The sequence below is a fragment of the Diadema antillarum genome, unplaced genomic scaffold, assembly GCF_040938485.1.
Source record: "Diadema antillarum isolate AM-2024a unplaced genomic scaffold, OU_Dant_1.0 scf00000143, whole genome shotgun sequence".
Lineage (NCBI taxonomy): Eukaryota > Metazoa > Echinodermata > Echinoidea > Diadematoida > Diadematidae > Diadema > Diadema antillarum.
Genome location: NW_027271032.1, coordinates 64,804 through 89,744, shown reverse-complemented (window position 1 = coordinate 89,744; position 24,941 = coordinate 64,804). Strand labels below are relative to the sequence as shown.

Here is a 24,941-nt window from a genome sequence, read left to right as displayed (position 1 = left end):
TTTACCCATGGTTAAGGGGCTACACTGGATAAAGAAACATTTTTATATTAGTATTATTTTATTGATGATAATGATGATGATGATAATAATGAAAATAATGATAATAATAATAATAATAATAATAATAATAATAATAACAATAACAATAATAATAACAATAATAATGATAACAATAATAATAATAATTATCATCATCATCATCATGCTACAACAAACAAACAAACAAACAGATCAGCGTTCATGTTTTTCATGGTAAAAAGTCAACGTGTATACCAGTGCAGCATCGTTTTTAAAGGTGGAAAGGTGGATGACTTTTCATTCATTGATCCAATTATTGACGTTATGAGATATTCGTATTTTCGGAAAGAGATGCAAGAAAGAAGGTGAAAGGACCTCGGTCCAGGAAACTCTTACTTGCAAGGTAGAAAAAAGAAGAGAACTTTAAAAAGAGCAAAAAGAACAAGAAAAAAAAAACAACAAAGAAGAAGAATAAAAGTAAACCTCTTCACGCCAAATCTCCTCCAGCGCCCACCTTCCCCCTCTCCCTCTCCACCCCCCCCCCACATTCCCTCTTATCCTCCTTTCTCTGTTTCCAGTATATCCCTGCGGCTATCCCACCTTCCGAGAAGTCTACGAAGCCCTAACTTAAGTACATTACAATCATGTCTTTCACATTTCACTGCCCAAAAATGGCTAAAGATTGCAAGTCGCAAGTCGGTGTCAGCTGCAGTGGTTCGATAATTATAGTCCTATTATGTTCCTTGATTGAATTTAAGTCTCCTTTTGAAATCCTTAAGGCGGATCCTGCGTGAATGCTATACGATCCTTTCTCTATATCGAAACATAAGAGACCGCCAATCCCCTCTCCCCCTTTTGTTAATTTTGTTTAGAGCTGTTCCCCTTCACCTTGACTACTGTTGTCGTCATCGTTGTTGTTGTTGTTGTTGTTGTTGTATTGGGTAATAAGGGAACAATTAAACGCAAACTTGAATGAGGAGGGCAGAGAGGTATGGCCTAAAAACAATCCCTCTGAATCTGCACTTGTAAAAATCCAACGGAGGAAATCTGAGGGTATGTTCGGAACGCCGCTCTTCAGCTACTAGACGGCGTCCTTTTTGTCTGATACATGTATTTATAATTTGATGATGGCCGGTTAGACGACAATAATTGCATAGTTTGACCTCATAAGGGCTGTCCTTCAAACTTATGTAAGACTGACGAACTTTGACATCAATGGGTAAGTGTCTATATGAAAATCAAACATCTTTTCAAGTGCTTGCAAGAACTTTCAAGATTGAACACAACTGATACAATTTAAAAGGCCGACTACTAGTATACCGAAATGAATGAATCGAGGAGATCGTTATTGGGTCCTCCGACATATTTTTCAATTGGTTGGTAATTGCTGTGTGAAGATCTTGGAATATATATTAGAAAGAGCAGGCATGAAGTATAGAAAACAAATTATTTTTATAACAAGATCGACAGGCTGGGCAGCCTGTGTGATTGGGGTCACTTTATTGAGCCATATTACTTGACTAGTGTAGGATATAAAAAAAAAATACGTGAAAATATTTGCATGGTTGTGTATGCATATGCTTCATTAAACGTCAAGTTTTTTGAGTACTGAGTAATCGTTTGATAATGATGAAGTTGATAAGCTAAACTAATGTAATTTTACCACATTCATCGTCTCGCCCCCTCAGTATTGCGCAATGCTTCAGACAGCTGAGTGATTGACGGGTTTCGAAGCGCATGTGTTGACTGTCAAGAAGAAATGGGCGTACGTTTAGAACCGCAGCAGCAGCTGAAGCATGTGCGCATGCGCACATTTGTGGGATTGACTCTTCGCCATCTTGGAAATTTTCTGCGCTGCCGAACATCTGTCCGTCATAAAATTACACCAAAAACACCAGAACGGCGAAGTCGGATTTTGAATGGATCCGAGGGTGACGTGGTACCAACCTGAACAACTTGGTAGAGCCACTGACTTATGGACCCAGATATTCGACAGCGCAACTGACGACCTACAAAATTTTCACGTTGGCGATAGCATGAGCAAAACTGGGACTGGCAACCCTTCCCCGACTTCAAGGAGCAGCGCAGGTAGGGCTGCGCCGGACTACATTCCACTGAACGGAGAAAACGTAGCGCCAGCGAGCAAAAAGAAAGGAGCCAACGGTTATATTTACGGTGATAGACAGGACACAATTAACAAGAAGAGAAAAGACAATTTAGCCAGCACATACGATTGGAACCATTCAGGAAAATTACGAAATGGGGGAACGCCATGGCGAATGCCAGGCCAGCGATACAGCGGAATTGTCGGGTAGGTGCAGATGCTGAAACCCTAGCCTAGATCGAGACCATGTCCATGATTTTGTTCAGGGTAAATTTAAACCCGATGCTTGCATTACCGTTGCGTGAATACACTCGGAGCTTTCCGAAACACTTCTTTTGTTATGTGTGCTTATTACACTACACATCAAGATTTTGCAGAAACCATACTGCCATTCAAGGCATCGAGTGTCTAAACCAGTGATATGCTCTTTTTGGCTTTGCATTATTTCACCGGACTGCTATACGTGAATTTGAATTGAGCTGGTGTCTGCTTCTGAGCCGAGAGCTACTACCGGTCTCACTCCACCGCACAGACACTGAGCATGTTTGCCTCGCAGATTAAATTACATGCACACGGCGTGTACAACAGTATTCGTGTGGTTTAAATGTGTGTATGGCCGTGTGTGTATGAACCCTGTGTGTATTATGAAGGGTTTGTGTATCGTGTGTGTCTGACGTATGTGTCTGCCTGGCTTGGGGCATCCCAGATGAGGTATGTGGGTGTGTGTGTCTAGTGCAGAGACACTGCAATGCGATAGACTGCACGTTGAGATTGATTTGAGGGTCGTGTGTCCGAGGCCGAGCAGTGCATTGTACTGGATAGGTGCACTTGTATTGGATTGGATTTGTAATAAGTGTGTATCGCATGGTAGTCACATGTACACTGCACATTCTACTAGTTTAGTACATGTACGTTGTAAACTGATGAATCTCATGATGCAGAGACTGCAGATTCACTTCTGACAATATATATTTATTTGTATTTTTAATTTTAGTTGACTTGTAGGGCAATTTTTTCAATGATATTCAGCTATCAGATATCACTCTATCAGATGATAGTCTTATCAAGTCAATAGTGCACTGGCCATTGCAGTTGCAGTGAACCCTTTTTGTGGGCAGGACTTTTTTTAAAAATCTGTTATCAGTTACCACTTATCATTGTTGTTTGATATTTACACAGACTACTGTGAATGCAGAATTAGTTATTAGGCGTGTCTTCATCAGCCCGAAGTTCAAACTAGCGGGACATTTTGCGGTCTTAGAAAATAGCCCGATACAGCGAGTGTGCGTCTTCATCAGCTCGAACAGCCTGCTTCGGGAAATTAGTCCGAAAATTGACGCATGCGCACTTTGCAATATTACTCTGCCTGGCTCGCGGTTCGAAAGTGGATTTCCCCGCTCAAAATCTCCTATATCACCGTATGTACGATTCTACAACCAGGAGGTGAGCAGTACAGCAAATTCTCTCCAAAGGGATATTAATAACGCTGCTCTTTCTTCTGTCCAGTGAGGCACCTTATATGAAATTAACGAATTGCAATGTTTAAACAAATCCAAAATGCACACAATCTGCAAGAATCTTCAGCTAAGGTAGAGTGGACCAGAAGAAGAAGTTTACAAAAGAACAGCTAGCATGCACGGCACTGAGTTTTGATAGGGAAGTGAGAGAAATCACCTCCCTGGTTTTAAAGATGACAACAACAGACCTATAGTACACACATGTGATCCTTGAATACACCGTGCGTGTAATGTACTATACACAATCACTAGCTGCTTGTACATGCGCTTTCCATTGCCGGCTGGCTAACCAGAAGCGTGGAGGGATCGAGAAAATTTCGGGCTGATGGAGACGCACCTGAGATAGCGCGCTATTTCACGAATTAGCGCTCTAGTTGACGAACTAGACCAAGATTTTTGGGGAAATTTTCCCTATCAAATAGCGCGCTATCTGCGTCTTCACTACACAGATAGCGCGCTATTTTGACATCGGACTAGTTTGGTAACCGCAAGATAGCGCGCTATTTTGAAACTTCGGGCTGATGAAGACACGCCTATTGAATGGAAAATCCAATTGGAACAGGATGATGTGAATTTCTATTTTCTGCATTGGATTGTCAATGTGCAGATTGACAAGAAATTCAAATTAAATATGTGTCTACATGTATGTTTGATACACCATTCCACATTACTTTTCATTAATCAAGGTGTTAGACTTTACTGATAGCAGACATGGGATACTGATAATAAACATATTACAATGAGTGAGTGGTTTTTTTTTTTTTTTCATGCCAGCATAGAATAATCAAACTTTTGTTGAGTAAGGTTTTACGTTTGTAGGTTGTACTTGTAACTTGTATGTCTGTTTGTTTCATATGATTTTTTTTTTTTTTTTTTTTTTTGGGGGGGGGGGGATGATCCTTAAAACAGCAGTTGTGTTATAGGCCTATAGTCTTCTATACAGGTGAGAGGCAATTATTTACTTGTTCATCACATCAAATTGAAATGTCACTCAAAATAACAGAAGAAAGATTTTTAACTGTGAAATGATATCCACTTAGGTGTTCTACATGGCTTTGGAAATGGAGAAATCAAGATTGGGTTTTATTGAATTTGATGTAAAATATTTTGAAAAATGTTAGCCTAGTCTATTAAACCAATGTCTGATATGTAGTATTTACAGTCCTTCATCTCTTCAAAGTAGCCAGTTTGATTACACATGTATCAAGGCTCAACACTTAACAATTTTTTTTTTTCTGGTTGCCTGCTAGGGCCACTAAAACCTTTGAATTTGAAATTTTTGGTGGTCAAAAAACGTGGCCTACATTAAGAAAATATGAAATTTTGTGTAGATTTTAGTTGCCCAATCAGGCCACCGACACATAACTTTTGGGAAGTATGGTGGCCTGACATCAATATTTAGTGGCTCTGAGCCACTGGGTCACTGCCAGTGTCGAGCCCTGTGTGTGTGGTCGAGCCCTGTGTGTGTGATCATGATACAATTGTACATTTAACATTGTTTTCCGTCATCATACTTAATAAAGTAGCAAAAAATATAATGGTTCTTTATCTCCAGTAGCCATAGTTAAGACAGATCTGTGCAGCTAACTTAGCACAATATACCATGTATATTAGCATCATTTAATAGCATTAATTATATATTGTGTAAAATCTTGATAAATATTGGTAGTAGTAGTGGAAGTAGTAGACTAAGTAGTAATAGCAGTAGTTGTAGCAGTACTATCATCTTCAATCACCTCATTATCTTGCTTATGTGTGTGTGTGTGTGTGTGTGTGTGTGTTACTCCCCTGTCCAAAAAAACATTTGATAAAGTATTCTTTCTACAAATCTAGGATGAGGACAGAGTTTACAAAAATTAAGCCTCTGTGAAAGATAGGGTATACCAGTACACTTTAGTCAGCTTGAACTTCAACATTGAAGTGACAATGCCCACACACATTTTACCTGGCATGCTTGCACAATTTTTGTAGAGTTTGAAGGATCATTCCTACCTGGTAATTCCTTCCTAATTAGGGAAGAATGGTGTTGTCCTGCTGCTGAAATCATACCATCTGGTTACATGTATTACCTGTATAAAATGTGTATGTACAAAGTTGTACCTAACACTACATTCCGTCACTATGATTGATCAAAATGATACTATAGATGATACATGAGTTAGGTTAAAATGCAAGTCTAGAATTTATTATTGTTTATTGCATTGATTACTAGTCTGTATTTTTTTTTAAACATCTCAGAGAGCACATATATCGTCTGTTGAGAATAAGAAGGACGTTAAGTGGTCTTAAACACTATGGGTTTTGTGGCAACTTAACGCCCTTATCATTCTCAACCGACGATATACTGTAACTTCATGTTGTACTCAGGACATGGTCTTTTGAATAATACTCTATGATTTTTCTTCATCCTCTTAATTATGTTTGTTTATTAATGCAGGCTACATCACGAGATAATCGACTTCTACTACTACATGCTCCCACGGCATGAAGAACATTTGATGAGGAAAGAAGTGGTTCACAGAATTCAGGGTATTGTCAGATCAATATGGCCAGAAGCAAAGGTATGTCACAGCCTTGTCCACTCAACTGTTGTCTTTTTAACTTTTGTGATAGAATCAAGAACATACTGTAAAATGAGGAATGTTCACATGCATTTTAATTTTGCGAAATTCGTGAGTGCCAACATTCGCGAAATTAAAATGCACGTGAAAGTTCTTGCCTACACAATATGCAGTGGACACCAGTGGCAATTCGCGAAAAATTACATGCTGCGAGAAAGGTCATTCGCTCCAGTTCACGAAATGTCCATGCTGCGAATATGTTGTGTTTTACAGTATGTTGTATGTAAAGGAATGATATAGTTCTGATTGATATGGGGGATTCAGATTTTAACTTTTTTTGTGAGAAAGATAGAAACCACTTATGAAATATGAAAGAGTGTACAATTCTAAGAGGAATCCAAATTTTATTTGATGAAATTAAGTTTTGATATGGATGAGATATCCAAAAAACAAAGTAAAACAAGGTGGTCCTTATAAAAGGTGGGTCCCATCTTTTATGAGGACCATTTTGTTTTTGGATATCTCAGCCAATTCAAAACCAATTTTCATCAAATAAACTTTGAATTCCTCTTAGAATTGTATACTCGTTCATATTTCATAAGAGGTTTCTCATCTCCCCAAAACTGGAAACCTAAAGCCCCATCTTGCTCAAAACTATACTATCCCTTTTTTACAGGCACAGAATGATGTTAATAATATGCTGAAATATGAAGTAAAGAGAGAGAGAGAGAGAGAGAAAGAGAGAGGGCAGAGAGAAAAAGAGGACATGAAAGACCAAAGGCAGTTATTATTGAAGACTTCCATTTAGAATATATAGTGTTGGTTGTAGTAAAGGAGGTAGAGTACTAATAGTTGTAATCCTTATTTATTGATTTTTTTTTTTTTTTGTGAGAGTGTGTGATGCTCTTTGGTTTTATAGTTTACAGTTTGATGTAAAAGAAAAAAAAAATGTCTACATGGACTATTCCTCTCGCCTTTAATGCTGACAGTTTAAACATCCCATGTGCCTAGAAAAATCTTCATTATACTGTTATATACCCTGCAGTTGGCTGTAACTAGCCATGAGTAGGAGGTCATGCATCGCAGTCAAAACTGCTTTGAGATAGCTCAATCATGAAGAACATGAGATGCATCATGATTAGATTTAGCAGTGAAATTATGCTAAGGTCGTTCTAATCGCTCAGTTTAGGTACTGTACGTACTGTCTTTTTGTCTCCGACTCGCCAAGCTGTGTGCAGCTTATATTGCTGTACAGACTGGCTATGTACAGTATACATTGCATATAATGTAGTCTCTCTGTAGTCTTTGCGATGCGATAGTCACTTGGTTTTTTTTTTAGGAGACGACATTCACGTTTGATGAAAAAGGTATTGTATAAAGGTATTTTTGTTTACATGTTTTTTCTTTTTTAGGGAGGAGGTATGACGGTAAAGACTTATAACATTTTATTTAAAATTTTACCCCCTTGAGTTTCAGTAGAAAGAAGATTTCTCTTTCTACACTTTAAGTGGCTTTTACTTTATACTCAACAACTTTCCTGACTTTTTCAATTTCTTATTTTAGGTGGAGATCTATGGGAGTTATCGTACCATGCTGTACCTTCCCACAAGGTGAGATGATCTTCCGTTGAGCTTTTATGTCTACACTGTATGTTTGTGTGTTATTTTAAATAATAACACAACTTGTCTGCTCTCATTGATTGTACCTACAACACTATGCCAAAATGGGAGCAGATGTACCGGTACATAAAAGAGACTGAGCTTTAGAGAAACTGTTTCTATATATGAAGACATTGAAACAAAGAAAGTAGTTTATTCCCCCCAAATTATGTTAAGTGAAATGAAGCCATAGGGGGGTGGGGGATATGGTTTGCTGTATGGTGTCTTTAAATCCATCATGATATAGCTGATGGATACCTCAGATAGCACTTGTGGCCAAGTGAAGTGTGTAACCCTTCCTTTTTTCTTTTTTTTTTCATGAATAGAAAGATTGTCTTAGTTGTTGTTGCATAGATATTCTCTTCCAAGAGTAGAAACATATACAAGTTTATTTTGTTATTCAGAAAAAGCTGTAGAAAGAAAATGATGTTTGGAGTGATGTGCGAAACTGAAATAGAAATTAGCCAGTTGAAAGCAACAGCAAAACTAGCAGACCTCTCAGATGAGGATGAAGTGATACCATTGATGATTATTGATACAGATGAAAGTCTATAGCTCATGTGATGATGTACTGTTCATCTGTAGCTTTATGATACACTGAGTCATAATTTTGGTTGGGAATGGGTCTCTGGTTTCAGTATCATCTTGCACTGAGGTCAGTGTATGGTATGCTTTCAATTTGACTGTCATGATGGGAGCAGATCTTTGCTTTTAAATATTCTTCCCCATTGTGCATGTAAACTCCTCCAGGGAATGTGTATACATATGTCTAGTTTTGCCCTGAAGTGTGTGACTTTGTTGCCGTTATCTCCCATCGCATGGGCTGAATTAGCTAACAGAAAGATTGTGGGATGTGTCCGTATATAATTCTGTGGATACAGGAAAAGAGTTCTCAACCTCAATTGATTTAGGATGTCTAACCAGGAAGAGACTGTATTTATAGGGCAAGAACAGTCCTAGCATCTTTCCTTGTGAAATTTTGCCTGTGCATACACTAAAGCTGCAGTGCTCAGTCTTTTGGGATATTTTTGTTTACGTATACCTTGGCAGTAATATTTTTTCTCCACATAGGATAACTGTCTGTCAGATTTGTATTTATTTGTTTATTTATTTACTTTTTATAGACAAGTACATGTATCTGCAAACAAGGTTTGGTTCACATTTTTTGTTGTGGAATTTTAATGTACATAATTTCATCAAAGATAACACAGAATAATCTGTTCCAAAGGAGAAATGAGGATGTCTACACTAATGAAAGAAGAGTTTGCTTGGGGAAGAAAATACGGAAATGATACATTTATTGACAGTGAGGAATATATGAGATATGGTAAATTTTTACAAATGTGATATCTGTCCCATAGATAAAGACCATACAACTGTACATGGTACATGTAGGAAAGCCATCCTAGTCACATGCCTGACTTTGCATAAGCAACTGTTACAATGTTTGCTCATAGACCAATTCTTACATGCATGTATCATTGTACATGTATGTCACAGTTTTGGGGAAAATGGTCTGATTGTGCTGAAAATGGCAGCTGATGTACAATTGTACCTCAAGGAAATGATTTTCCTGCAGTACTTCTTGTGTTTTATTTTGTTGAAAATATTGCCAAATTATTCGTGGAAATCATGCTTATAAATCAATTGTTGATCTTTAGCTGTCTGGATGTGATTGTGGAGTTGTCATGGATAGTATCTCCCCAAGCATCTCAAATATATCTGGCAGGTTAGCTGATTGGTTGGGGCATGTGGCTATTAAAGTCATATGTGTTGACTGTTCGCTATGTTGGGGTATGGAAAAGAACTGGAGCATGTAACATGCCAGTAGGCTGTGTTGCATTACAGTTAGATCCCATGCCATTATGACGTTGTGATATCGTGCCTCCCACATACTTCCTCTCTAGTGACCACCAATCAGGGAGGAAATTCTGCCTAATTTCAATCATGTTTGGAGGGAAAAAAAAAAGGAGGTTGAGGGCATTTTTGTAAGGAAAAAGTATTGCATTACATGTGCTCAATGAAGCTTCAGGACTGCAGCCTGCTACGAAGCTAGAAATTGGCATTATGTTTGTTTCATTGATATTTTTAACTTCAGGACTGCTACAAAGCTAGAAATTTATTGGTGTTATGTTTGTTTTATTGATCAATGTTTGTTCTCATTCTGTTTCAGGTGTAGTAATCCACTCTTTGACAAGACAGTCAAAATAGTTGTTAGGAACAGTTTTTGAGTGATCACTTTATGAACTGATGTACAAGTTTAAGAAGCTGTTCCTTCTTTTCTGACAGTGTGTAGTCAGTCTAACTTCTGTGAACTGTAGTGTGTGAGAAATCCTGGGATATAAATACCTAGAAACTGGTTCCTCCTCATTCTCTTTCTACTTGTGTGAAAGTCCGTATCACCTTGACATAGTCTAACTGTTGCATTGCATGGCAACTGGAAATAGAAAATGTAAACATATTAATGTCCAGTAGTTTTACATGTAAGGCGAGATATGAGGATCATACAGTTTTATTTAGTACTTATTTTCTGTATAACGTGGAAATAGGGGTTTGTTGTTACAGTGTCAAATTATGAACAATATCATTAACATTGGATAGTGTGAATGAGAACTTGAATACATGATCTCTCTGTAAGAGATTGTACAATTGTACAATTCGGTGGATTCCATATACGGTGCGCCACCTATCGGTTGTAGCGGACAGGCCGAAATCCGCAATGCCTTATGGGAAAAAGTCGACATCAAAATTACTTGCATTATATGCACATGCAGCAGCGCAGCTCAGGTCAGCCGGCCGCGCCGGGCGGGCGGGTGCCCAGGCTGGGCCGGCCGGATATCAATTGCGAGATCGAGAGATAGATCGATACGGTATGGTATTAGCAGCAAACTGGCTTTCCGTGTTGCATGTTCGACGCGACGTACGTACGCTCCAAAATGCAGGCTTGGCTTTTGACTTATTTCTTTGGCAAAAGACACCAAAGCTGGTTGGAAAAAAAGGCATCTCACATGCCAAATTGTTACTTACCTGTTGTTCTAGACTAAACAGACTCAACCAGGGCTGCCAAAGCCTCCTTGTGCTTCTTGGCCTTCTGGTCTGGCTTGGCCCGCCTCTCCTGACTGCACGGGAGGTATATGCCACGATCATTCAGGTATTTCTTCAGTTCGTCGACGCGCATTCGCCGGAAGGCAGCTAGGTCTTGGGGTCTGCCATTTTCGCCTTGGGCCTTGGGTTTGGGGGGGTCTGCCATTTTTTTAAGTCCGCTGTGCTTTGTGGCGACCGTAACGCGTACCTCTAGTTACCGCGTATACCGATCGCCAGGCGCTAGGCTAGTACAGTTATTGTACAGTAAACAGTGCATTGCACATGCAGCTACTGTCTGCTGCGCTGCAGCGTAGCTCTAGCTGCATAGCGCGATGTCGACCCCAAAGTTGAAAATCGGCCTGTCCGCTACAACCGATAGGTGGCGCACCGTATTTTGAATCCACCGAATTGTAGGCTATACAAAACATGGTGGCCCTCTTTTGAGCATTATCTTTTGGAACAATATGCATTGGGATGGCTCACATGCATTGATAGGAAAAGTGTTGCATATAGTTTCGTATGTCTCCTACACCTACAGGATAGGGTGCGGCATACAGGGGGATATGCATGGACTGCTTCAGGCAATCATCTCCACATTCCTTGACAAAGCTTTAGATGACTGTATTACTGTGTTGTAGTATACCCTGTTCTCAGAAATTTCCTTGTAGTGAACCATGTATGCTCCTGTTACAGTAGTTGGTGATGATATTAATGTATAGTTGTATTTGAGTCCAAGAGTCACAATTTTATCACCAGCTACATTTTTGTTACACAGAGGCAATGGAGTTTCCAACTTTATACCTAGAAAATGTGTGCACATGTTTAATTTATTCTTTATATTCTTTCTCTAAATACTCATTTGTTTTGTATTGAACATTGTTTTTCTTTTGTTTGCAGTGACATCGACCTTGTCCTCTTTGGAGAAATAGGCGATTGTCCATTCTTCAGGCTTGGCAATGAGTTGGAGAAGAGTGGCATTGCAGAACCAGGAAGCATCAAAGTCCTTGACAAGGCCTCGGTATGATATGTCATCTTTTGTCATTATACTTTTTAAATTAGAGTAATCAATGCTGTTTGCGGCAGGGTGCCTGTTTCTGGCAGGGGCACCTTCATTCATCAATAAAACAGCTCATGAACATCATGTGTGCTTAGTTCCACTTTAATAGGACACTAGTAAGCAGGAGTTTAACACTCGCAAGTGTTATGGGAAGTGACACTTGATTGGGCCTTCATCAATGAATGAAACAGCCCCTGCCACAAATATGCACCCTGAATGAAGCCTGCCACAAACAGGGTGTTTTACTCTACAATACAAAATTTGTTTTGATGTCATAAATTTGCCAATTTGTACTAAGTATTGAACCCCCCTGTAGTAAGTGTTGAAAGCCATCTCCCATAATGAGCAACAACAGATTGATAGCATGAAGGGAAACAAATCAGATGTGATTTCAAAACAATACTGCTATGACCAAGATGCATATCACTGCTGAGGATCAAAGTTGTGTTTGTAGTGCAGTTGGCCTCTGCCAATCAGAAACCTATAGTAATTATCCTGTGTACATGTAGCCGTGTCTTATACACCCTTATTACACACATGCACACACAAACAAACACACACACACACACACACACACACACACACACACACCTGCTATAACGAGGCAAACAAACAAAAGTCCTGAACAATCTTGCATCTTGTCTCACCTTGATTACATTTTCATGTGGATATTGGCGTGCACATCATACTGCAATGTAGAATCTACTGTATCATTATCTACAGGTCGATGTAAATATTTGGAAATATACAATAATGTACGTGTAAATGCAACCCTGGTTATCATCTAGGGAAACTCTGTAAATATTTGATTTGCATCTTTGTGTTTGCAGTTCTCATGGCTTGATTAATGATGCTTGTATACAATTTGCAGTATCCAACAAAAAGGCATATAAAGGTATAAAGCAGAGTGTATTTTAATGATTAAGCACTTAGAAATGACAAAATGACAAGATTCAAATTGTATTTGACCATATTTTGTATGCTTCTGATGACAACCCTACCAGTTTTATCTTATGGTGCACAGATTTTACACCCATATGGCCTCTGTTAAACCATATAAAGTGCATTGAATACATGTCAACATCAGGATGATTTTGCTATAAATATCATACAATTTGTATGACCCATGCTGAGTATATATGGGCACATACATTTATGCCCTGGGTGAACTTGTATGATATGCTGATTTCAGATGATTGTGCATAAATTATTTGAATTTCAAGGTTTGTGTTTGGTAATGATTTGATGATGTCCATGTTGTCTCCCTATCATATTCATCAGGTTCCCATTGTCAAGTTCAAAGATGACCAGACGAAGGTCAGGGTTGACATCAGCTTCAACATGCGGACAGGGACGAACTGTGCCAAACTCATTGAGGTAGGAATGGTTGCCATTCACATTGTGTGGTACATGACTGATGTATACATGTATTTAGTTTGTGTGTGTGCTTGTAGGAGTGATGTGCATTGCTCATATCACAGTAATAGGGATTATGCTATTATAGTGTATACTTTGTTAAGGGGAATTTTGTTCCCCCTGCCTCCGGGTGTTCTTTTATCATGCCAGAAAAATGGAAATAGTTTGAATTCTCTTCATATTTTGTGTATAAATATTGTTGTCCTACTGTGACATCACAAATTGTTGAAGTCTTCTTATCCAACAAATATGGTGCATGGATTTAACCCAAACTTCATTGTGTTACACCCAATATGGCACTTGTGGTACTAGGGTGTACAAACTGTAGTTTCATGGTCATCGAGACTGTTAATAGAGCAATGATAACCAAATATGGACATGCACATGGACATAGAGTGGACCGCTGTCAAGCTGTAGAATGATACGCAATGATAGGCACTTCCATCCTTTCAATTCTTTTTTCTTTTCTTGCTTTGCATTATATAAAAAGATTGTCATTCTTGCCTTTCATGACCATTTTCTGTGGAGAGATTCAAAATAGATTGTTATGTTCCCATATGACAATAGTTTGTCATATGAATTATATGTTTGGGCAAATTAAAACATTGTCAAGTGATAAATGCAATGCCAAAGATGAAAAAAAACAGACACCCCCCCCCCCCCCCCCCCCCAAAAAAAAAAAAAAAAAAAAAAAAAAATGAAGAAAAATTATTGGTAAACATGGCATCTGTTGGTCAATACTTTACCACATTCAGTTGTATTTATGCCAGTATTGATTATGTGCACATGCGCGCATGCACGTGTGAGTGCTTTAAGTTTCTTGAATTGCTTTTCTGTTTTGTCTGGCCCCAAAGTGTGCTGTCTTGTTCTAGTTTTGTGTTGCCTATCCATCCATGAGTGTGTGATCTCATCACTTGCCAAAGAGTAAGAGAAAACAGAAGTGATAGCTGGATTCTAACAACGGAGCAATGAGCAGTACCTCAGCTCTTTGAAATCCTAGCAAAACCAGTCCTTGGTACAAACTTGAATACATGTAGTTAAATGTCATTCACAGAAACTGTGATCATTTGGTTTGCCTTTAGCTCGGGTAGTGAAAGTTTGTACAGCAGCAATACACAATATTGTATGATATTGCAGGGCTTGACAGTAACTTTTTACCTCCGCCAAGGGAGGAGGTTATGTTTTTGTTACCGTTGGTTTGTTCGTTAGTTAGTTCGTTAGTTAGTTTGTCTGTGTGCAGAATAACTCAAAAAGTAGTGAACGGATTGGGATGAAACTTGCAGGAAAGGTTGAGAATGATACAAGCACCAAACGATTAACTTTTGGCAGTGATCCGAGAATTTTGGGGGAATTTATGAAGGATTTTTTACATTTTGGCAGGTAGGGTCAATGAACTTGGGAGTTCAGGCTGCGCGTATTTGAGGTTTGCCTGTGCGCACTAAAGTGCGTGCTCTAGTTTCTGCTGGGGTGAGGCGCGCCGTGCAGCTGAGGGTTTATGACGTAACAAAGGCTTCTATATTGGGAAATCTGGCAACTTTCAGCACACAATGCAGTACATGTACGTATGGGTGGAAATCACTGATATCTCTACGGAAGAACAAGATCAGTGGTGAAAATGATTTGCATGCTTGGCGGAAGTCTGCGCTCTCAGAGTGCTTCTCTAGTTTCTCTGGTGAACAGTTCGTGCCACTAAGATTATTACCTCCGCCAAGGGAGGAGGTTATGTTTTCGTTACCGTTGGTTTGTTTGTTAGTTAGTTAGTTAGTTCGTTTGTTTGTTTGTCTGTGTGCAAAATAACTCAAAAAGTAGTTAACGGATTGGAATGAAACTTGCAGGAAAGGTTGAGAATGACACAAGTAACAAACGATTAACTTTTGGTAATGATCCGAGAATTTTTTGGGAATTTATGAAGGATTTGTGGTATTTTGGCAGGTAGGGTCAATGAACTTGGGAGTTCAGGCTGCGCGTATTTGAGGTTTGCCTGTGCGCACTAAAGTGCGTGCTCTAGTTTCTGCTGGGGCGAGGTGCGCCGTGCAGCTGAGGGTTTATGACGTAACAAGGGCTTCTATATTGGGAAATAGGGCAATTTTTCAGCATGTGTTTAGGTCCTGTGGGTGGAAATCACTGATCTCTATGGAAGAGCCCAAAGAGCTTTTCCCCAGTGGTAGAGAGGAGAAAAAAAAAAATCTCTTTTGGGAAGAGCAAGATCATGGGTGGAAAGTATCTGCTTGGCGGAGGTCTGCGCTCTCAGAGTGCTTTTCGAGTTCAATTTAAAATGTTGGTGGCCCGAAAAGAAGTGTAGAGATGTTAAACGGAGGGGAACATGACAATGTATTTTGAATCTTATTTACCTGATCAGGCTACCCAAAGGCATGCTCTTTGACAATTTGGTGGCCTGACATGAACTTTTAGTGGCCTTATGTTAATCATAGCAGTACAGGCATATTCTCACTTATACAGTGTAAATGATGATTCTACTTTTGTTGTTTTTTATTTTTGTGGATGAACCCGGCCTGACTTCTGTCAAACAGTTTGTCCCTTTCATGACATGTCGTCTTAGAGAGGTGAAAAAAACAACAGGAAATTTCTTAAGAGCCTCCTCAGCAGCATGTTTTCTCAATATGAGGAATCACAGGTCATCCTGCCTCAGTTTGACTTTATGGGAATGTTCAGACAAATATTTGTTGGATGGAAGTGGATGTCCTAACTCTTGAGGCTGTAGTAGTCGAGTACATTTGAACTGTTTTTGGTCACAAGCAGTCCGGAGCAAAATTTAATTTCATGCACTTTAAGACTGGAGTAAATTGATGTACAAAAGGGGACTTTAACTGCTGAAACCTAAAGTAAACACGACAGTCCTATAATCTCTTGGTTGGTATGAAATGCCTTTCTAATGATGTATGAACTGATTTGCCTGTATGCAGTTGAGTGTAACATGTTCAAAATTATAGAATGTAATTTTTTGGGGGGATTATGATTTTGCACAAATTCTTTTGGGAATGTTGTTTGGTTTACTGTTTTCATTCGCCGAACTTTGTAAGTCCTTTTGTATTATTAAACTTTTCATCAAAAGTGTTTTGGAGCAGGAAAAAAAAGTCCAGCATATTTCACAAGATTAAGCCTCAAAAACCTACTTAACACCTGCATAATTTTTGAGTGACATCTGGACTCAACTTCTGCAAGGATGAAGCACATTTGAGTATTCCTACTAGACTGATACAGCCGCCAGCTGTGCATTGTGAAGTGCCTCGTACATTGTATGTCGCTTTTGCGGTTCCTTGACGACCCATTGGGGGCGCCGATGACCTTTCAGTCAACCCTGGCGTTAATGAGCTGGTCTGGCCCTCTGCTTTGATAACCCAATCGTCACTGACAACTACGGAATGCCTGCTTGACTAAAAATAGGGGGGTGGCACTGCAGAGGGCTGGGCTGGAATTTGGAGATGGTCCATTATCATTCTACATCATTACCTCATTCAGAGTAATGTATTGTAACTGTCTTAATTTTTTATTTTGTCTGTAGTACTATCACATAATTCAACTTCTTGGCAGTAAAAACTTTGACCGTACGTCTTGTGTGTTTCTTACTACCAGTAATCTCTTTTGTGTAGACTTCCATTACAATGTGTTACATAAAAAGGGAACTTGTTCCAGTTGGCAGGTGGGAAGATGCTAAATGCTGCTGCACTGCTACTTTTTTTCGTCATGTTTTTTGTGTATTTCACAAGTAGGGTGCTATCAACAAATTTTACAACTCACAAAAGTATCAGCTTTGATCCTGACATGAATGCGATGTGCATGAACACATTTCTTTATGAGATCCATGATTGTGAATTCAACCTCTCGCAAAATTTTTTGGAAGTCCCTATTTTCAAAAAATTAATCTTGCTAAATACATGCACAGTATATGTGGCATATACTGTATACACTTGTACAGTACCTGTATCTAGTTTTCATTTATTGTAGCCTTTGCAGCTCTGAGCCTTAGTGAATACATTTTTGACATAACGTGGCCTCAAAATTATGGGTTATTGTAAAAGTCTTAGTATGATATATTGTGTTACTTATACTACGATTGTACACTCATGTTTGTCTTCATCCATTACCTCCCTTTTACTATTTTCATTAACCAATCTGGTGGTGACGTTTAGGGTAAGAATACCATGTGTACACCTAAGCTCTCACTCAGGTTGTGTGCTACTTCTGAGCTGTACACACCTGTACAAGTTGTATGCATACGTACAATGTACATTGTACACTCATGTACAGTAGGTTGCAAAGTGTTCTTTTTTATTTCCTGGATGCTGCAGATGTCACACAGTCACATCTGTAGATGATCTCTATAGGTCTATACTTTTGCATATCATTCTGCATTGGGATGATGGTATTTGGAATACTTTTATGTATCTACACTGTACTGTGTCAGCTGCTAATATTCTCAGAGACATCTTTCTGTATGAAGACATCAATGTTTGCAAGTGAAGGCTGCTGATCTTGTGATGCCATGAATAAAAAAACATGTTGATTTAACACACAGGAGATATTATGTATAGATGGTAGATCTAAGTCACGTTCCTAATTATATTTATGTCTCTGGGCATTCTCTACACACATTGTTACAAGTGCAAAGATGCCGGACCAGGCCATCTTGAGAGAGAAATACGTTAGTTAATTTGTCGGACGCAAAACTAAAATGTCATGATGGAGCATGCCATTTATATCGGATGGCATCTGCGAGGCAACTTGACGGTAATGAAACCGACGTGGGGGCATACGAGACCGGCCCGAGGCAGCCGTGTACATTGTAACTGTGAAGGCAGCCCGTGACATGCCTGCTGTATCAGCCGACTGCGTAGGATGTACTGCGCTTCCTTTCGGGTGCAGCCAGAGTGGCCTCTGCTATGTGTGGCATTCACAGTATACTAATAAAAGGAAATTGATATGGTCGTGGGAGAGAAAGTGGATTAGTAAGTCCTCTGAATTGCGGAGCATCTGGGTAATCTTGTTGTCCATATTCTATGCAGAGACACACAAAAATGGGAGCAAGGAGTGAATGTACAATGTATGAGAAGGGACATGTGAAAAAGGGCGTTAACCTCCTTGAGGAGAGGCGAGAAAATGCAACGGGCATGGCAAAGAAATATTTGTGGGGGAGGGAGCTGGGTGTGTGTCAATTAGGACTGAGACAGTACAAGTTGTAGCTATATCAGTGAGGATCTTCATACGTGCAGTGACTGTGGTAGACAGTGCAGGTATTCAAGTCAGTCATGTACATGTATATCAAATTTCATAGAAAGATACAATATACCAGTGCCCTATCCTTCTGATTTTCTCATGAGGAATGTTTCATTTCATCCATCTCTTATTATGGTGTACATCTTTCACAGGAGACTTTTCCATGTGAAATAAATGTAAAACGTTAAAATGCTGGCATCTACAGTCGTACAAGCTGAATGAGTTACTTGTGATTATTACAGTTGTACAACTGTACATGGTGAACCATGAGTGAATTTACATATAAAGTATTACAAGACTTATATAGAATTAGTATTTTGTCTTCCTTGTACATACAGGAAGGATAAAAGATATAGGAAAGGATAATGCTATCACTTGAAATGATACAGAATGAGACAAATTCATTGGTCATTTGCAGTACATGTATTGCATGGATTGTTTTTCTTTCTTCACCTATCTAGAAAGACCCAAATTAAGGACAATGATATTAAGTTAATATTCCTCTGTATCCATTCATTCTGGTGTTTATGCCATGTACAATCTGTATATCACATACAGTCACAATAGGGGTGTTGGGGGTGGGGGGGGGGGGGGTTCAGCACTAATTTGAAACTAAAGGTGTGTGTGTGTGGATGTGGGTGTGTTTAAAGTATCAGGGCTGATTGTATTATGTTTACACATTCAAGATGAATGTTTTGTTTTGTGAAATTATAGAAATCAAATGAAGATTACTGAAAAACAAAAGAAAAGTATATGCCTGAGGTACTTTTTGGTAAATTTGGGGAAAAAAAAATCTGTGTATGCAGACATTGTCATTATAGAACTTTGTCTATGAAGACAAACTAAATGATGTGTTCATGCCAGACTCTGTTATTACCGCCACATAAATCGGAGGTTATGTTTGTGCTGGCATGGGTTTCTCTGTCTGTCTGTTTGTTTGTATGTTTGCAAAATGACTCGGAAAGTTGTGAACAGATTTGAATGACATTTACAGGTAAACTTTTTTTTTGAAGCATTCTTTATCATGGGAAAAAGTGCCAACAAATGATGAAATTCAAGTGATCCATAATTGAGGTGCGCATACGTGTACTGAGCATGTGCTCTATGTGTAGCATGAAGCTAAGGTCATGACACAAGAAAGGATTCTTCATTATTTGGAAATTGGCAGTATTTAGCATACATGTGTGTATACAATGGGTTGAAATGAGCTGCTTGGCAGTCTTTTGCTGTCCAAGTGCTTTTCTAGTTAGCTTTGTAATGTTAGACAGACCGTTGGAATTGACCTCAGAGTTCTCCCAAGTTGTATGATGGACCTTGCTTTTTTTTTGTCTCCATCATTGTGTGCAGGAGTTCATCCAGCAGTTTCCCAGTCTGCCGTTCCTGGTGTTCACCCTGAAACAGTTCCTCCTTCAGAGGGATCTGAACGAGGTGTGGACCGGTGGCATCAGCTCCTATAGCCTCATCCTCATGATTGTCAGCTTCCTCCAGGTAAGAGAGAGGGTCACTGGAAAGGAGTTGTTTGTTTGCATGTCTGTCTGTCTGTCTGTCTGTTTCTGTATTTGTTTATTTGTTTTTATGGTTTGTGAATGGATGTCCTTTTCACCTTGGGTGTAATGGTTTAAGATGCTAGTGCTCACATACACAGGGGCAAATCCAGGAATTCCAGAAAAGGGGGGGGGGGGGGGGGGGAAGGAGCAATACAAAAAATATAAAGGGGACGCATGCACCCCCTTTTATTTTATTTTTATGCCTCCGCCACGAAGTGGTGCCGGAGGCATTATGTTTTCGGGTTGTCCGTCCGTCCGTCCGTCCGTCCGTCCGTCCTTCCGTCCGTCCGTAATAAATTTTGTGGACAGGGTAACTATCAAAACCTCTTAAGGTATCCTAATGAAACTTGGCATGTATGTGTATTAGGGGGTGAAGTTGTGCCTATCAACTTTTGGGTGCACATGGTCAAGGTCAAAGGTCAAAACGTCAAGGTCAAATACGTGAAATTTCACTATTTCCTCCATATCTATGCAATGCCTGAAGATGTTTTCTTGAAACTTAGTGTATACATGTACTACCCAATTAAGATTCTCTGGTGAAAGTTTTGGGCAATGAGGTCAAAGGTCAAAGGTCAAAAGGTCAAGTTAGAATATTAAAACTTCGTTTTTTCTCCGTACCTTGGAAATTGTTCAAGGTATCTTCATGGAACATAGTATATATACACGTACTGACTGGCAGTTATTATCTAGAGAATCCAGGGTTCATAGGTCAAAGGTCAGGGGTCAAAAGTCAAGTGCAACACTTCAAATTTTTACTATTTCCCTCATACATAATGCCAGCAATTTTTTTTTTTTTAAACACTTGGTGTATGCATGTATAACCTAGATTATCTGAAATTTTCTTTTTCTCTTTTTTTCTTTTGGGGGGGGGGGGGGGGGGGGGCAGGGGTTTGCCTCAAAGGTCAAAAGGTCAAAGATCAAGGGAAAGTGCTAAACTAACTTTTTCCTCCATATCTCAGAAGTTGCTCAAGTTATCTTGAAACTTACTACATATTTATGCATGTTCTGCCTGACAGTGATTATCCTATGAATTTTAGGGTCAAAGGCCAAAAGAAAATGGTAACAGTATACTTTTCAATACAGAAATTACACTTTTTCTCCATACCTTGAAAATTACAGTATTCATACACTTATGAATGGGTCAAAGTCAAGTTAAAGTCCTTGAATCCCCAAATACATGCTCTCCTATTCATCTAATTAAACCTAGGTAAAGGAAGGTGAACATTCAACACATTTGTGACAAACATGTAATTTCAATATTTTGCCAGTATTGTGAAAATGTAATTACCCACGCCGATGAAAATCGGCAGGGGGTTATGTAAAGGGTTCTGTATGTTTGTTTGTTTGTTTGTTTGTTTTGTTTGTTTGTTTGTTTGTTTGTTTGTTTGTTTGTTTGTGTACAAGATAACAAGAGAACGGGTAAACGGATTTGCACGAAATGTTCGGGGGATGTTTGGATAATGGCAGGAAAGAATCGATTAGATTTTGGTGACAATCGGTTGACCCTTGCAAATTCTGTGTGACCTTGAAGTTTTGACCCTATGGTATAGTGACCACTCCGAAAATTTCCCGTTTCTCACTTTGCGATTTTCCGCTACCATACGAAAACCTAAACTCCCAAACGATCCCGTATGGCCCGTATTTTGATGATTTTTCAAATTAACATTGATTATTTTTTTCGTTGGAGGAGCATTTGCTCAGTCGCAGTCACACTGCACGATATGCGCGCTCAATGTCAATGCGTGTGCAAGGCCGCTGAAAATGCATCGCGCTCTACACTGTTGGTGCAAAATTGCATCGGGGACGTTGCGGCGCTCGTTGGTGACCGCATACTGGTGCAGTAGACATTTGCATTCAACCCATGCATTGAATAATTCCCGTAGACACTAATCATAGGGGTAATTGCCTAGGGGGTACGTAAATTTTGTTTTTCTTTTGCGCTTTTGTGGATACCATCAAAGATCGTACACTCATACGACCTTTGATATCATCACACTCTCGGCTTGCTATAATCAAAATATCAGAAAACGGCGTATTTCTCGATTTTTACCGTTTTTCGGCGACCCGTCGCGTAGACAATACTCTTATTAACAAAAAACTGGACTTAATTCGCGCGCGCTTGAAAAGTTCCGATTCTGCACTTGACGGTGGAATTTGGGATTTTCGATGGATTTTGGGAGGAGACTAAAGGACTTTTCTGTTGTGAATGAGTGTTACCGTATGTGAAATGATGTGATTTGCGTGTGATGTGACTGTAGAACCAAAGATCGTACACTGAAGTGTACGATCTTTGGTAGAACTCACTGGCTGGTGATAAAGCACACTGGCAATTAAGTGACCGAATTCTGGTAGATGACCGAATGCACATTATGTTTACCCCGCCTGTGTACTTAAGGCGTGGGTCTGCCGCCTTTGACGGCCCCTCTCTAGTTATACATTGTCCACATGTACTATAGACCTATTAGGAGAATCATGCATTATGGCGGAGGCATAGCAGTCGCCTTAGCGACATTTCTAGTTATTTTTATTTCATTTGTTTTAACAAAAAATAAAGGGGGAATGCCCAGTGCACCCCCGCCTGGATCCGCCACTGCATACACAATAATTTTGATAAAAGACTTCAGATATGTATTTAGATACATTAGTAAAACTTAACTATAGATATCTTATAAGCAGACTATTCATTGCTCTTGATTGTCATAGAGCCATATTTGTATAACCATCTTCCCCTGTTAGTGATTTCGAACAAAATGTACCAAAATTTCACAAGTTTACATTATTAGATGTTCATGTTAGGATTGATATTTTTGAATTGAGCACACTTTACAGTAGACAAGCTCTCCACAGTTAAAGAAATATTGTATTTTTATATAAAATGAGATTGTTATACAAGTCACATTTCAAACTTGTCTGCCCTCTGCCCTTTGATCTGTCCAGCTCCATGCGCCACCTGAGCCTAAAAATCTTGGAGTACTGCTCATAGAATTCTTCGAGCTCTATGGCAACAACTTCAACTACTTCAAGACAGGCATCAGCGTGACTGACGGGGGCTCTTACTTCCGGAAGGAAGATGCTCAGAAGAAGAAGTTGTTCGGATACCGCACCTCTTTGCTCTGCATTGAAGATCCTCTCGACCCAGGTAAGGGGGTCTACCTTGACCCCATTCACGTCAGTGAGGTCTTTACTGTGAACTGTCGAAGCTGTAAATGGAAAATGATTACCTCCGCCAAGGAGGTAATGTTTTTGCTAATAGTGTTGGTTTGTTTGTCTTTTTGTTTGCTTATCTATCTGTTTGCAAAATTAGTCAAAAGGTATGTATGGATTTTGTTGAAATTTTCAGGAAAAGTTGATAATGTCACAAGGAACAGGGGAATGAATTTTGGTAGTGATCCACATCTCCATCTGGATATAGAACTGTAATATAAGGGGAAATCACAATGTAGTTGGAAATGAGCTGCTTAGCAGATATCTGCGCATTCCGAGTGCTTTTCTGATTACTGCATGGGATCATTGCGCCCTGTATTAACATTATACTGACTGATATGTTGAGTATAGTTCTTGTTGAGCGTGCAAGATAATCTTCAGAAAGTAAGAATTTATTTGTTAGGCTAAGCTGAGATTGCTGGACTTTATTGTGTGCCTCCCTGGATTTCACTCTCTGAGAATGAATCAGAACATTGAAATGCTGTGGAATGATTACAAGCTTGACCAATTCCTAATTCTTCCCCTGACCGGCCTCCAGATCTGGACCTCGGCAAGAGCTCGTATGGCTTCATGGCAGTCAGGCAGGCATTCCTCTACGCCTTCAGGGTTCTGTGTCAGGGCGTCTTGCCCCACATCGACCAGGAGGACGAGTATGAGAGGTGAGAGATAGGCTACTGTAAAACCAGAAATTTTTGCATGCATGAAATTTCTGCAAATTTTGTGAGGAACAGAGACTCGCGAAAGTAAAATTCATGCGAAAATGTTTGTCTACACAACATATTGCATGCCAGTGGTGATTTGCGAAAGTTTCATGCCGCTAAAAGTGGCTGTCGGTTCCATTTCGCGAAACTCTCATGCGGCGAATGTTTCTGGTTTTACAGTATTCCTGTGTCATACATCACTCTTTATACCAAGCTCATAACCTTTCCTCTCTCTGAATACACCAATCAGCCAACATCCCCCTTAATACAGTACGCGCAATAAGAAACGCCTCCGTCAATTTCGTTTTCCAACGAAAGTTCGTTATCGATCCAGCAGCAACGAAATCTGGACGAAATTTGGACGAAAGTTCGTTATCGATCCAGTAGCAACGATTCTGACGCTTTGTGGACGCAATTTCACGCACGACCGCCCGCTCAATTCTGTTCGGAAAAGCGTTGCTCGTTCGGAAAAGGCGTTTATTCGGAGATCGGCAATTTCGTCCAAATTTCGTTAGAAGCGTCCAAGGCGCGCGCGTACGCGCGCGCCGGCCACATCGAGTCGCCTCTTTTGCTCTCCGATCCCATACCGAGTCGCCGCTGCATGCAGAATGATCACTATACATACATGTATGTACATGCATATAATCGGAATGGAAACAGCAGACAGGCGTGGAAGTCACCAGATACACATGATGATTATTAAAATAGTAACATGTAAACATTTAAATCGATGTCAAAGCTATCTCCACTGGGTGATTAACGAGATTAACGAGGTGATACCGATCTAAATTAACAATCACCAGCTAGTTATTTGGAATCACCGCCAAGTCGTCCACTAG

The 24,941-nt window shown here is 39.6% G+C and overlaps 1 protein-coding gene across 1 annotated transcript; it reads left to right on the top strand.

The window, feature by feature from the left end:
- The first annotated feature begins 1,847 nt into the window (after positions 1 to 1,847).
- On the top strand, positions 1,848 to 24,078 carry LOC139721398 (terminal nucleotidyltransferase 4B-like). The gene is made up of 8 exons (XM_071632713.1): positions 1,848 to 2,329; positions 6,077 to 6,200; positions 7,764 to 7,810; positions 11,840 to 11,960; positions 13,281 to 13,376; positions 19,998 to 20,138; positions 23,135 to 23,336; positions 23,940 to 24,078. Exons 1-8 carry the CDS (start codon positions 1,938 to 1,940, stop codon positions 24,062 to 24,064), a joined length of 1,248 nt encoding a protein of 415 aa, XP_071488814.1. The 5' UTR covers positions 1,848 to 1,937; the 3' UTR covers positions 24,065 to 24,078.
- Positions 24,079 to 24,941: the final 863 nt, after the last annotated feature.

Bases quoted from the DNA above. Each gene is read 5' to 3' on its own strand.
- LOC139721398 (XM_071632713.1), top strand. From the start codon at position 1,938: ATGGATCCGAGGGTGACGTGGTACCAACCTGAACAACTTGGTAGAGCC. The intron at 6,201-7,763 runs GTATGTCACAGC...TTCTTATTTTAG, and splicing joins CAATATGGCCAGAAGCAAAG to GTGGAGATCTATGGGAGTTA. The intron at 7,811-11,839 runs GTGAGATGATCT...TTTTGTTTGCAG, and splicing joins ATGCTGTACCTTCCCACAAG to TGACATCGACCTTGTCCTCT.